Source organism: Lithobates pipiens, unplaced genomic scaffold (genome assembly GCF_037356315.1).
Source record: "Lithobates pipiens isolate NorthernLeopardFrog02 unplaced genomic scaffold, aLitPip1_a1.2 Scaffold_23, whole genome shotgun sequence".
Lineage (NCBI taxonomy): Eukaryota > Metazoa > Chordata > Amphibia > Anura > Ranidae > Lithobates > Lithobates pipiens.
In genome coordinates this window covers 103,803,721-103,819,270 of record NW_027507785.1, presented here as the reverse complement: position 1 = coordinate 103,819,270, position 15,550 = coordinate 103,803,721, and the positions used below count along the sequence as shown (strand labels likewise).

The following is a 15,550-nucleotide window of genomic DNA, read 5'->3' as shown; positions in this document are numbered from 1 at the left end:
GAGGAAGTGAGTTGCCATCTAGATAAAGGAAGGCCCGTAGACGTGGTGTATCTGGATTTTGCAAAAGCATTTGACACGGTTCCCCATAAACGTTTACTGTACAGAATAAGATCCATTGGCATGGACCATAGGGTGAGCACTTGGATTGAAAACTGGCTGCAAGAGCGAGTTCAGAGGGTGGTGCTAAATGGGGAGTACTCGGAATGGTCAGGGGTGGGTAGTGGGGTCCCCTAGAGTTCTGTGCTTGGACCAATCCTGTTTAATTTATTCATAAAGGACCTGAAGAATGAGGTAAACAGTTCAATCTCTGTATTTGCGGACGATACTAAGCTAAGCAGGGCAATAACTTCTCCGCAGGATGTGGAAACCTTGCAAAAAGATCTGAACAAATTAATGGGGTGGGCAACTACATGGCAAATGAGGTTCAATGTAGAAAAATGTAAAATAATGCATTTGGGTTGAAAAAATATGAATGCAATCTATACACTGGAGGGAGAACCTCTGTGGGAATCTAGGATGGAAAAGGACCTGGGGATCCTAGTAGATGATAAGCTCAGCAGTGGCATTCTATGCCAAGCTGCTGCTAACAAAGCAAACAGAATATTGGCATGCATTAAAAAGGGGATTAATTCCAGAGATAAAATGATCATTCTCCCGCTCTACAAGACTCTGGTCCGGCCACACCTATAGTATGCTGTCCAGTTCTGGGCACCAGTTCTCAGGAAGGATGTACTGGAAATGGAGCGAGTACAACGAAGGGCAACAAAGCTAATAAAGGGTCTGGAGTATATTAGTTATGAGGAAAGGTTGCAAGCACTGAACTTATTTTCTCTGGAGAAGAGATGCTTTATGATATGATATATGATTTCAATGTACAAATACCGTCCTGGTGAACCCACAATAGGGATAAAACTTTTTCACAGAAGGGAGTTTAACAAGACTCGTGGCCACTCATTAAAAGTAGAAGAAAAGAGGTTTAACTTAAAAACTTTAAAAGGTTTAACTTTAAACTACGTAGCGGGTTCTTTACTGTAAGAGCGGCAAGGATGTTGAATTCCCTTCCGGAGGCGGTGGTCTCAGTGGGGGGGCATTGATAGTTTCAAGAAACTACTGGATAAGCATCTGAACGACCGCAACATACAGGGATATAGAATGATTTCCTCTCTATGGGGCAACAAATTGACTTAGCAGTTAGCACCCTTTTCTTGCTGTGCTAGGGTTCCCGGTTCAAATTCCAACCAGTACACTCTCTTCATTAAGTTTGCATGTTCTTTCTGTGCTTGCATGGGCACACCAAAAACATGCTGGTAGGGTAATTGGCCCCTTTTGAACTTATACATATACCCTAGTATATGCATGTATTTATAAGAGAAAAGAACCTCAGATTGTAAGAACTTGAGGGCAAGAACTGATGTAATTGTACAATGTGTAAGGCACTGCGTATATTATCCCATTCCACTCAACACTGGAAACATTCGAATTTCCCTAACTTTCAATCAATGGCCACCAGGAAAAAAAAACAGAGAGATTGAATCTTCTCATTTAAATAATTTCCAGCTTTAGATACACTTTAAAAGCATCTTTATGTTTAAATTGTTTATAAATGATAAATTCACTGAATAGACAAATTTTCTTCATTGCAAATGAACCATGTGTTTTGACCAGAGAAGACATTAAGGGATGTAACACATAGAGGCTGTTTATTTTTCACAGCAGACAAAAATACCTTTTCTAATTAAAGAACTAATTTCGTCTACATACATGTGCTGTAAGTATTGAATAGAAACCTATTTTTTTACTAGCTGTTAACCCTGATTCCATGTTTAGATTAATGTCAGTACACTCAAATTAGTGGTTTGCTGCTACAGGGTAATTGCATTTTATAAACCCCATATATTGTTTTTTTTTCTTTTAAACTCACTGAATAGTTCATTTAAAACTAAATGTCTTGCTATAAATACCAATCAGTAAAGTTAAGGTTGTTTCATAACCATATAACTGGCGACACTCAAAGTGTTGCGGTAAATTTCACATCCCAAATATAGATTCAATAAAGTTTTATTATAATACCTAACTTTAAACTATTTTGTTCATTATGGTAAAGGGAAATTTTAAATTAAAATTAAAGCAGAACTTAAAGTTGTTCTAGAGTCTAAGCATTTTTTAACCTAATGGATTAAGGAATAACCACCCTACTAACTAAATACTACTAAATACTACTTCCTTCTGTGGTTAGCCATGGCAGCTTCTTCTCCTTTTAGACTCATAGGCTAACCTTGCATTGCGGTGATATCCACAGAACCCAATGTGCTATTTCATACCCTGGTTCCTTAGAGAGACACCAGGACCCCACATGCACCCCTTGCGTAACTTTAGGCCAGGCCTTGATCAGTTGAAACTATTTTCCTGAACTTTTGCCAGAACATATACAGTGGTGTGAAAAAGTGTTTGCCCCCTTCCTCATTTCCTGTTCCTTTGCATGTTTTTCACACTTAAGTGTTTCGGAACATCAAACCAATTTAAACAATAGTCAAGGACAACACAAGTAAACACAAAATGCAATTTGTAAATGAAGGTGTTTATTATTAAAGGTGAAAAAAAATCCAAACCATCATGGCCCTGTGTGAAAAAGTGATTGCCCCCTAAACCTAATAACTGGTTGGGCCACCCTTAGCAGCAACAACTGCAACCAAGCATTTGCGATAACGTGCAATGAGGCTTTTACAGCGTCCTGGAGGAATTTTGGCCCACTCATCTTTGCAGAATTGTCCTAATTCAGTTACATTAGAGGGTTTTCGAGCATGAACGGCCTTTTTAAGGTCATACCACAACATCTCAATAGGATTCAGGTCAGGGCTTTGGCTAGGCCACTCCAAAGTCTTCATTTTGTTTTTCTTCAGCCATTCGGTGGTGGACTTGCTGGTGTGTTTAGGATCATTGTCCTGCTGCAGAAGTTCGTTTCAGCTTGAGTACACGAACAGATGGTCGGACATTCTCCTTCAGGATCTCTTGGTAGACAGCAGAATTCATAGTTCCTTTTATCACGGCAAGTCTTCCAGGTCCTGAAGCAGCAAAACAGCCCCAGACCATCATACTACCACCACCATATTTTACTGTTGGTATAATGTTCTTTTTATGAAATGCAGTGTTCCTTCTACGCCAGATATACTTGGACACACACCTTCCAAAGAGTTCCACTTTTGTCTCATCGGTCCACAGAATGTTGTCCCAAAAGTCTTGGGGATCATCAAGATGTGTTGTGGAGAAATTGAGACGAGCTTTGATGTTCTTTTTGCTCAGCAGTGGTTTTCTCCTTGGAACTCTGCCATGCAGGCCATTTTTGCCCAGTCTTTTCCTGATGGTGGAGGCATGAACGCTGACCTTAACTGAGGCAAGTGAGGCCTGCAGTTCCTTGGACGTTGTTGTGGGGTCTTTTGTGACCTCTTGGATGAGTCGTCGCTGCGCTCTTGGGGTAATTTTGGGCGGCCGGCCACTCCTGGGAAGGTTCACCACTGTTCCATGTCTTCGCCATTTGTGGATAATGGCTCTCACTGTGGTTCGCTGGATTCCCAAAGCTTTGGAAATGGCTTTATAACCCTTTCCAGACTGATAGATCTCAATTACTTTCTTTCTCAATTGTTCCTGAATTTCTTTGGGTCTCGGCATGATGTGTAGCTTTTAAGGATCTTCTGGTGGACCTTACTGTGTCAAGCAGCTCCTATTTAAGTGATGCCTTGATTGTGAACAGGTGTGGCAATAATCAGGCCTGGGTGTGGCTAGAGAAATTGAACTCAGGTGTGGACAACCACAGTTATAGTATGTTTTAACAAGGGGGGCAATCACTTTTTCACACAGGGCCATGATGGTTTGGATTTTTTTTCACCTTTAATAATAAACACCTTCATTTACAAATTGCATTTTGTGTTTACTTGTGTTGTCCTTGACTATTGTTTAAATTGGTTTGATGTTCCGAAACACTTAAGTGTGACAAACATGCAAAGGAACAGGAAATGAGGAAGGGGGCAAACACTTTTTCACACCACTGTATACCATGCAGTGACTTATTTTTTTTTTAACTGAACCTAACTGTGGATGCCTCAGGTTATCTGCACATGCAAAGTTTCTTAGAGGAAAGTCCAAGTTTGGTGGTGCTATAACAGAGAGGTCCATGTTGCACGTTTCTTCAAGTGAATTGGTGTTCCATAGTGGACCATAGGTCCCAGCAGGTCTTTAGGGTAGGTTCCCCATGCGTTTCCCCAAGTGTTCCCTGGAGCCACCTAGGATTCAGACCTCTTCCCTTTTATAGAATACAGGAGGGAGGCTGGACCCCAGCGAAACCAGCGAAAGCCTACACACACACTGGGGAAAAGGCAGCTAAACATGAACACCTTCAACGTGACCTAGGCAGCCAGGTGATAACTACACACGCAAAGAAGGCAACCTACCTAAAAGTGCCACCCGCTATATCTGGAAGCACTGATCATTGTGTTCTGACGCGGGGAAGATTCTCACTGTCAGAACACAATTGCACAGCAGGAGGGTTTGCCATCCACATCAGATGTTTGGATAGGAGAATTGGATAATTTTTTTGTTTAACCTGTTGGTTGAACAAAAAAAACAAAAAAAAAGATGAATGTATAGGCTGCTTTACTCCTCCACTGATCCAGCACTGTCTTGTCTGCAGCCCCACTTTCCTTTTTTTCTCTTCTCGCAGGAGACAGAGGCAGCAGTGGGAACCATAGGTTCCTGCTGCTGTCAGTCAAATCCTGTGAAGAGGGAGAAGGGGTGTGGCTGAGCTGCGCTGTATGTTTCTATGGATGCACCGTGGCCCACTCTAAATGTTTAAGGGCCCCCACTTAGGCTATCATAATCTGCAGACTAGTGAGAGTGCAGGCTGAGGAGAAGTCTGCCCAGACCCAAAGCACGCTGCAGAAATAGTAAGAGATAACCTGGGGCTATCTCTTCCTATGTCTATGAATGCCTACAGCCCAGCTCACGCCCACACTTATAAGAAGGAGGAGCAGAGAGCGCCGGTGCGGGACTCCAGAAGAGAAGGTAAGAGACCGCTCTGCGCAATACCATTGTACAGAGCAGGTAAGTATAACATCTTTTTTATTTTAAATAAAAAAATATCACTTACAATCACTTTAACTCCCAAAAGAGAAGCATTTAAACACCCCCCTACCCAGGCAGAAATGAATATTTGTTTGCATATTGCATATTTAGTTTTTTGTTTCATTTTTTTATTTTATTTTTATGGCTCTGCCCCACGCCACCACTCTGGGATAGACCAGAGTAATGTGTGTCTGGTCCTGCAACCCATAGAAATAGAAATAAATAGAAAACCACCATATACACAATCCTATACCCACAGTTGAACAAGATGAAGGCAAAAAAATAAAAACTCTGAAACAAGGTCCAATTTACACCAGTGGCAGAAAAATCCCTCCTGAAAAAAAAAAAAAGGAAAAAAAATGAATATTTATTTCCTCATATCACATACTCCAATGCATTTTAGGAGCTTCCACATTCCCCTTCATCTGGGCTAGAAAAAAAAATTGTTAAAATGAATACATAAACAAATGAATAATTTTGCAACCAAAATAAAAAAGTGAGAAATAACAAATCCCTCTGCATCAGGTCAAACAATTAATTTTAAACATAGAATTTATTATAAAACCATATACTTATTCTTGAAAAAAATCATCATGTTAATACATTTAAAACGAATTAAAAAATCATTCAGCTCTTCATTCAAATAGATATATATTTCATCTGTTACAAAAATAGTTCAACATGTTAACATTTAATTTTAAAGCTGAGCTCCGCTATAAACAAATCATTTCCCAATATAAGAAGTTTGTGTATTCTTACCTAAAGTAATAAACCCAAAAACAAAACTGTAATGTATTGCAGCTTACTAATCCTTAAATGTGGTGGCTGCATTCATTTTCTTCTGTTAGGCTTTTTCCCTTATTTCCACTTGGTGATCCAGCCAGTGACATACAGTATTCCCTAAAGTGATTGTAAATGATCACTTTGTAAAACAACCCATTCAGTTTAAAATGGAAATGAAACGCATAACATCTATGTATGGATAGAAAACAAAATTATAAATACCTTTTTTCCCTCTCTTATATGGGATCACATTCCCTCTGTTCCCAGCTGCATAAGAGCTGGGGGGGCAGACGCACACTGAGCTTTACAATGAAAGGCTGTGCGGGGGAGGGGGGGTGTCAGGGCAAGTATGATGATTGGAGGAGAGCGGGCTGAGTTCCTGCGCTAGAGAACTGACCATGCTGTGTTCTGCTTAGTGTGGTCAGTTTTTAATAGGAAAGGAGAGGGACTAGCAGGATCACCAGGGATTTCACACAAATAAAGCAATACATAGAGAACAGGAGACCTTTTTCATACAAGTACATGGTACGGCAGGCACATATCAGGAATATGAAATGTTGGGGTAACAAACGCTTTAAGATCTCCACAGTGGTCGGAGACCTCTAGACAGCAGCATTGCCAATCTGGGGAGAGGATAGTGTTAGCCCTTGTACACACGGTCGGAGATTCCGACAACCAAATCCATCGGATTTTGTCCGACGGATTTTGTCCGACACTGTTGTATACACACGGTTGGACGAAGTTGTTGGAAAATCCGATTGTTCAGAACCTGATTACGTTATTTCATTACGATGGGACTACGTTCAGGCTAGTAGCCAATAGCTTTGATGTAGGAATTTGATCTGAGCATGCGTGGCACTTTGTCGGATCGGAATTCTCTACACATGATCGGAGTATGTCCGATCAGAGCATTTTGTCGGAAAATATTTCCGGCAATTTGCAAAATTTGGTCCGACGGATATTCCGACGGAAACAGTCCGATGCATACCACACACAGTCGGAATATCCGAAAAAACGCTCTGATCGGACACATTCTGTCGGAATCTCTGATCGTGTGTACAAGGGCTTAGATGCACTAGCTGGGCTACTACAGGGCTTCCTGTAATACACAGCAGCCACTGTTGCTCCTTCTCCTTTGTGCAGGGTGCCTGGTCTTGTCCATGCCCCCTTCCTATAGTTTTCTGTAGGCAGCCCATAGTGGGTGGGCCTACTGGGTCCCTCCCACAGCTCCAGTCTCTAAACAGCACCGTTATGATGTCAGCACTAATTTTACAATATGAAAATTCGTTTTGCAATGGCATTTGGTGTATACAACATAGATTTGTGGTCTTTGTGGCGATTAAAGTGGTTGTATACCCTTTTATGATATATTTACCTACAGGTACGCCTATAATGAGGCTTACCTATAGGTAAAATGAATATCTTATAAACCTGTAAGGTTTAGGAGAGATTCACTTTGCATGCAGCCGCTGACATCAGTGGCGCATGCAATGTGAAGGCCAGGCTGAAGGTCCAGCAGACGCTGCCGGACCTTGCCGGTAAGAAGACTCCCAAGTGCATGCACCACTCACAGCGCTGGAGCCGCAAACTCTGAAGAAACGCAGAGGGAATATGTCAGCTCCGGGATCAGAGGCCGAGACCTCGTTCTAAGGTGAGTATTTCATAATGAGCTATTATGCAGTGCTAGTTAGAGCTATAACATTTTCAGTGCTGGTATACAACCACTTTAATGAATATATTTAAATTCATGCTTTTATGCGCCAGGCATAGCTTTTAGAAACAATCTGTCTGAAATACTGTATCCCTAATGCTTGCTATTGAAATGACTAGTTCTGGTCTTTTTTGGCAGGTTATGGACTGCACAATGCCAGTGATTGGTGAGCATCAAGCAGAGGATCGACAAACAATTGCTGATTTAGTTGTCATCAAGATGAATCAGGCTCTGTCCAAAACTCCAATTCCCTCCCCACAGAGAACAACAGCAACCACCCAACCACAGGTATTTAGATTCCAATATAAAGTCATATAACAAATCCTGAATACATACAGAAGCAAGCCGTATCACGGTAAGTTGTTCATGTATGACAATAAAACAAAAATTCTGCCATTGTACCGATGTGACAGTGGAGGAGCTATAAAGGCCAGGTAAATCTCAAAGCTCTATGGCCCTTTGTATAGAAAAAACAACCAGCACAATTGAAAACTCACAGACATAAAGCTGCTGAGCACTTAGGGTCAATCAATCAAATCCCATAATATGTAATATAAAATAGATAGTTTGGTGCTAAAACAATTACAAATACTAAAAAGTCCATTCCATCAAAACATAAACACAGTGTCCTCAATGGTGCCAAATGGAACAATCATGCAGGGTGACTCCGTGAGAAAACTTCCACCAATGGTAATAATGGCTGCTCACCTCCCCACGTGGACCCCTAGATACAAAGGGTCACACGCGCTTTCCCTTGTATAAAGATGTATCAGCAGAAGGCAGCAATGAAGCTGACAGGAACGGATCCCAATCCTGGCTTCACAAACTCCTTCCAGTGTGATGGACAAATACTCCAATACCATTGATAAGGATTAGAACTCCGGTACCACAGGGGCCGTGCAAATAAAAACCTATATTTCTCTCTTAGCAATGAAAGCCCAGCATCTATGACACCTTGTCTTGACTGCTGTTGCCCATTGTTGTGTAGTGTCTGGTGCATTGTTGCTATTTGTAGGGAGATTTTCCCGTATCCAATTGAAATGTACAGTGGCAATTATTTTATCCCCTGCAGGTTTCATAAGTTTGCCCACTTACAAAAAAAATGAAGGGTCTATAATTGTTATCATAGGTGTATTTTAAATGATAGAAGCAGAATATCAACCAAAAAGCCAGAAAAAAACACATGATACAAATGTTATAAACTGACTTGTAGTTCAGTGAGTAGAGTAAGTATTTGATCCCGTACCGACCAACAATAATTCTGGCTCCCATAGACTGCCTACAGTATGTGTCAATGTGGTACACAGATTAGTCCTGTCCATTTAAGAAGGTGCTCCTAATGACGACTTGGTATGTGTATAAAAGACACCTGTTCACAGAATCTTTCTTGAATTCAAACCTCACCATCGTGGGCAAGACCAGAGAGCTTTCAAAGGGTGTCAGGTATATGATTGTAGACCTGCACAAGGCCTGGAATGGGCTACAAGACCATTAGCAAGAAGGTGACAACTGTTGGAGTGATTATTTGGAAATGGAAGAAATACAAACTAACCATCTCTCGCACTCGGTCTTGAGCTCCATGCAAGATTCTGCCTCATGGGGTAGGGATGATCATGAGAAAAGTGAGGGATCAGCCCAAAACTACACGGGAGGAGCTTGTGAATGATCTCAAGTAGGGATGAGCCGAACACCCCCCGGTTCGGTTCGCACCAGAACTTTCGAACGGACCCCAAATTCGTACGAACTTTAGAACCCCATTGAAGTCTATGGGACTCGAACATTCGAAATTAAAAGTGCTAATTTTAACGGCTAATATGCAAGATACTGTCCTAAAAAGGGTTTGGGGACCTGGCTCCTGCCCCAGGGGACATGGGTCAATGCCTAAAATGTTCTTAAAAATGGCCGTTTTGGCGGGAACACTGATTTTAATGACGATTAAAGTGAAAAAAAAGTGAAATATTCCTTTAAATATGGTGCCTGGGGGGTGTCTGTAGTATGCCTGTGAAGTGCCATGTGTTTCCCGTGTTTAGAACAGTCCCTGCACAAAATTACATTAAACGGAAATAACATCATTTAAAACTGCTTGCGGTTTTAATGTTATATCTGGTTCCTGCAATATGGTTGAAAATCATTGAGAAAAATGGCATGGGTAGCCCTCCCTGCCCATTACCAGCCCCTTTGGGTCTTGTACACATATTAAGGGGAACCCCGTACCCATATTAAAAAAAGGAAATGCGTGTGGCCCCCAGGCCCTATATACTCAGAACAGCAGTATACAGGCGGTGCAAACAAGAAAGGGACTGTGTAGGTTTGTTATGTTAAGTTGAATCTGTTTGTAATTTTCAACTGGTACATTTTTAAAGTGTAGCTCCAGTCAAAAAAACTATTTTTAAGCTTTTTGGAAAACATAGGGAAGAGTTATCACCCCTGTATAATTTGTTTTGTCGTACATCTTTTTTCATCTCACTTGCTGTTGTCTCCTTCCGTTTGCAAGTAGGAGATGTTTGTAAGTTGGATGTTTGAAAGTAGGGGCCTGCCCAATATGCTCTGCAGAAATGGCGGAACAAGGTGTTGGTTTTGCCACAACATTGTAAGCCCTCAAAGTGACTCTTGGTGGGCGCTGGAGCGCCCTGCTGTGAACGATTATATCAAGAATTGTAATTACATGCCATTGTTGAACAGTGGTAGAAAAATTGACCTTTGGTGGTTGTGGTGCTGGTGCCACAACACTATAAGTCCTCACAGTTACTCTGGGTGGGCACAGGAACGGGCCCTCCTGTGAAATATTATATCAAGAATTGTAATTACATGTCCCTGTTAAACAGGGGCAGAAAAATTGGGCCTTAGGCACTGGTGCTGGTGCCACGACACTGCAACCTCTCCCATATACTCTAGTTTTATTGCAGGAATTAGCCCTGCTGCAAAGCATTGCATCAAAAATTGTACTTAAACGCCCCTGTTAAACAGGGGCAGAAACATTGGGCCTTAGGCACTGGTGCTGGTGCCACCACACTGCAACCTCTCCCATATACTCTAGTTTTATTGCAGGAATTAGCCCTGCTGCAAAGCATTGCATTAAAAATTGTAATTAAACGCCCCTGTTAAACAGGGGCAGAAAAATTGGGCCTTAGGCACTGGTGCTGGTGCCACCACACTGCAACCTCTGCCATATACCCTAGTTTTATTGCAGGAATTAGCCCTGCTGCAAAGCATTGCATCAAAAATTGTAATTAAACACCCCTGTTAAACAGGGGCAGAAAAATTGGGCTGATGGCATCACCCAGAACCAGAAATGTTCTTCCAACATATCAGCGGAGGAGGAAGAGGATAGACAATCAACATAACAGGACAGTCACTCAGCATCAGCATAGGCAGTCTTGAAGGGATGTGATATTTCAAAAAAAATTATTCGGTTACATCAGCTTCAGGTGCTTGGTAGCTGTGGGTGATCCAAGACTGATTCATCTTGATGAAGGTCATTCGATCAACTGATTCGGTGGACAGGCGCACCCTGTGATCGGTAACAAAGCCACCAGCAGCACTGAAGGTGCGTTCCGAAAGAACGCTGGATGCAGGACAGGCCAGTAGCTCAATTGCATACTGTGCAAGCTCTGGCCAGTGATCCATCCTCAAGACCCAGTAAGCCAGAGGATTTTCGGTGGGAAAGGTGTCCAAGTCTGACCTTGCCCCTAGGTATTCCTGCACCATGTAAATCAGACGCTGGCGATGGTTGCTGGAACCGATCATACCTTGGGGCTGCGGACTAAAAAATTGTCTGAAAGCATCAGTCAGACGGCCACCTTCTCCACCGCTCCTTCTGACCGATGCCTCAGCAACACGTTGTCCAGGACCAGGAGTTTGTAACCTCCCAGTCTCTGGGAACGCGTTGCACAGACCTTTCTGCAAGGCCTCCCGGAGATGTCTCATCCTCTGCGATGGCAAGATAAGGTCGGCAACCTTACCCTTGTACCGTGGATCAAGGAGAGTGGCCAGCCAGTAATGGTCCCTCTCCTTGATCCGAAGAATACGAGGATCCTTCCGCAGGCTTTGCAGGATCAGGGAGGCCATGCAGCGTAGGTTAGCTGAGGCATTCGGTCCGGAGTCCTCTGGGTCACTAAGGGCAACATGATCCGCAGCTACCTCCTCCCAGCCACGTACAAGTCCACGTGTTTCTTGGGACTGTAAATCATCCCTACAAAACTGCTGATGCTAAGTGCCAGCCTCCACCTCCATGCTGACACAATCATCCTCCTCCTCCTCCTCCTCCTCCTCCTCCTCCTCATCCTCTTCCTGTGTGATGGGTGGCACAGCAGGAACACTGTCTGGATAAAGGGGGCCTTGAGAGGCAAGGAAGTCCTCCTCTTCCTGCCTCTGTTCTGCCTCAAGTGCCCTGTCCATTATTCCACGCAGCGTATGCTCCAAGAGGTGGACAAGAGGTACAGTGTCACTGATGCATGCACTGTCACTGCTCACCATCCTTGTGGCCTCCTCAAACGGTGACAGGACAGTGCATGCATCCCTGATCATGCCCCACTGGCGTGGTGAGAAAAAACCGAGCTCCCCTGACCCTGTCCTGGTGCCGTAGTCGCACAGGTACTCATTGATGGCCCTCTGCTGCGTGTGCAGCCGCTGCAGCATGGCCAACGTTGAGTTCCACCTGGTGGGCATGTCACATATAAGGCAGTTCATGGGCAGGTTCAACTCCTTTTGGAGCTCAGCCAGCCGAGCACAGGCATTAAATGATCGGCAGAAATGCACACAGACTTTCCTGGCCTGCTTCAGGACATCCTGTAAGCCCGGGTACCTGCCCAAGAACCGCTGCACCACCAGGTTAAGGACGTGAGCTACACAGGGCACATGGGTCAGTTGTTCCTGTCGGAGGGCGGAGAGGAGGTTGGTGCCATTGTCGCAAACCACCATTCCTGACTTAAGCAGGCGTGGTGTCAACCACCTCTTGGCCTGCCCCTGCAGAGCTGACAAAACATCCGCCCCAGTGTGGCTCCTGTCCCCCAAACAAACCAGTGCAAGCACGGCATGGCATCGGTTTGCCTGCGTACTTGCGTAGCCCCTGGAACGCCTACGGAGCACCGCTGGTTCTGAGGACAGAGCACTGGAAGAGGCCATGGAGGAAGAAGAAGAGGAGGGGGTGGAGGAGAGAGGTGTGTCACAACCAATAGTAGCATTTTGGAGGCGTGGTGGCGGAACAACCTCCAACACTACTGCACCTTGTCCTGCATCCTTCCCAGCTGCCAGAAGAATGACCAAATGGGCCGTGAAAGACAGGTAACGTCCCTGTCCATACCTGCTGGACCATGAGTCAGCGGTAATATGCACCTTACCGCTGACTGCCCTGTCCAGCGAGGCAAGGACATTGCCTTCCACATGCCGGTAGAGAGCCGGAATCGCCTTCCGTGAGAAAAAGTGGCGTATGGGGACCTGCCACTGAGGAACCGCACATTGTACAAACTCACGGAAGGGGGCCGAGTCTACCAACTGAAAAGGCAGCAGTTGAAGTGCTAGCAATTTAGCCAAGCTAGCATTCAACCGCTGGGCATGTGGATGGCTGGGAGTGAACTTCTTTCGCCGGTCCAGAAGCTGGGGCAGGGACATTTGCCTGCTATAATCGGACGTGAGTGTACTGCTAGCAGAGTGCCCGGAAGCACTTGGCTGTGACACACCTAATTTTACACCTTCATTCCTCTCAGAGCAGGTTTCAGAGAGGACTGAAGGTCTAGTGGGGTTGGAGATGCCAGCTGATGAGGAGCAAGGAGAGGTCCGCTTTGTTCTTTGGTGTGGGTCTTTGAGGTACGCTTGCCAACGAGCTGCATGGCAGGTCAACATATGTCTGGTCAAGCATGTGGTGCCCAAGTGGCTGATGTTTTGGCCACGCGAAATACGCTTGAGACATATGTTGCAAATAAGAAAGAAATAGAAAATCTGCGCTTAGTAAAAAAAATTTTAAAAAATTAATTAAATTAATTAAATTAAAAGTCAGCAGCTTAACACTGTAACCAAGATACTGGGCACAACAAAACAGAAAGACAAAAATGCAGCGCTTAACCACTTCCCACCCAGCCAATGCACATATACGGCCGGGTGGGAGCCGTCTACTCCTGATAGGATGTTCAGGAACGTCCATCAGGAGGAGCGGGATCGCGCGCGCGTGCCCGCGCAGCGGCGCGATCCCGATGCGCCCGTGTCACCGGGACACGGCGCATCTCAGATCGGCAGGAGGGCTCTGTAATTGGCCCTCCTGATCACATGACGGCCGTGTCCAATCACGGGCGTCATGTGTTGTAAACAAACAGCCGGTTGCTAGGCAATCGGCTCCTCCTCTCCTCACACAGAAGTCATCGCTGAGGAGAGGAGAGCAGATTGCTGCAGCCGGCTGATGATCAGTGAGTATGAGCTGTTTTTTACAGCTTTTTACTCACTGATCTTCAGTCTAGTGTAAACACACAACACACCACACAGTGTAAACACAGTCCCCACATATGTCCCCATAACACACATGTCCCCAAAACATACATGTCCCCAAAAAATAAAAACACATGTCCCTAATAATAAAAACATGTCCCCCACATATATCCCACTAAAATCACTTGTCCCAATGATTATGTGCACACATATGTACGTGATCACCTGCACACATATGTACATGATCATTTGCGTACATATGTCCGTGATCACACAAACCAATTATTATACACTTAACGGAATTTTTTTTACCAAAAACATGTAGCAGAATACATTTTGGCTTAAATTTATGACAAAATTTGATTTTATTGGATTTCTTTTAAAATAGAAAAAAGAAAATATTGTTTTTTTTCCAAATTTCCGCTTTTTTGCGCTTATATCGCAAAAAATAAAAAACGGAGTCGTGAATAAATACCACCAAAATAAAGCTCTATTTGTGCGAACAAAATGATAAAAATTGAATTTGGGTACAGTGTAGCATGACCGCGCAATTGTCACTGAAAGCGCTAGAGCGATGAAAGCTGAAAATTGGGCTGGGAAGGAAGGGGGCGAAAGTGCCCTGTATTGTAGTGGTTAACCTCTGAGTATAAATATGACTTTTTAAGAAACTTTATAAATTTTTGTGAAAAACTCAATAGTAGGGATCTGTATATTGTGAATCTAAATGATGTGAAATCGTTTAGTGCAAGATACAATCAAGAATCAATCTTCAAAAACTTTCAAAAAATCAATCCTCAAATAAGAAACCTTAATCTGTAACTCAAATGTCCAATAAATTTGAAAAACCAAACATCATAAAGTCAAAAAAAATGTGTATAATGGTGCAACATAGTGTAAAATATCCAATGTGACTGTACAACAAAAATGTAGTCGATCTTGTTTTTTCAAACAAAAATAGTGCTTGACCACGTGGACCCTTCAACTCTGTAAATCAAATAGTGAATGGAGGCTTACCAGATCACCGGTCGGTATGCGCGGATACGGACACACAATCGTTACGATGCAGAAAGCCGGAACCGGGCCACCTCTTCGGATATGTCGTAATCCTCGAATTGGGTCGAATCCTCTCGTGAACCAATCTGCGCGGATGCGAGCATGTAGGAGTTTCGGTGCAGGAAGCCGGAAGACGACCAACTATCTCGAGTGTTTCGTAATCACCAGATCAGCGACTTGCAAAGTCCAGAATAGCTGTCTCTATCAAAACAGTGCTTGATCTTGATGGCAGGTAGCTTCCCCTGCCAGGAGCCTTCCAAACAGGACACTGCTGTCCACTTCAGTTGCTGCAACCCAAAACAAACACCATCCACCATGTCTTCTCCACTCCTCCACGTGGAGGAGTGGAGAAAACATGGTGGATGGTGTTTGTTTTGGGTTGCAGCAACTGAAGTGGACAGCAGTGTCCTGTTTGGAAGGCTCCTGGCAGGGGAAGCTACCTGCCATCAAGATCAAGCACTGTTTTGATAG

General features: G+C 43.8%; 1 protein-coding gene across 1 annotated transcript in view; it reads left to right on the top strand.

Moving 5' to 3' along the window:
* The window catches only part of SYN2 (synapsin II), a 480,921-nt gene that overhangs the window by 397,116 nt on the left and 68,255 nt on the right, over window positions 1–15,550 (top strand). Inside the window, exon 10 of the mRNA XM_077452122.1 lies at window positions 7,748–7,897. Within this exon, the coding sequence (XP_077308248.1) occupies window positions 7,748–7,897 (150 nt within the window). The remainder of the gene's footprint in view (window positions 1–7,747; window positions 7,898–15,550) is intronic.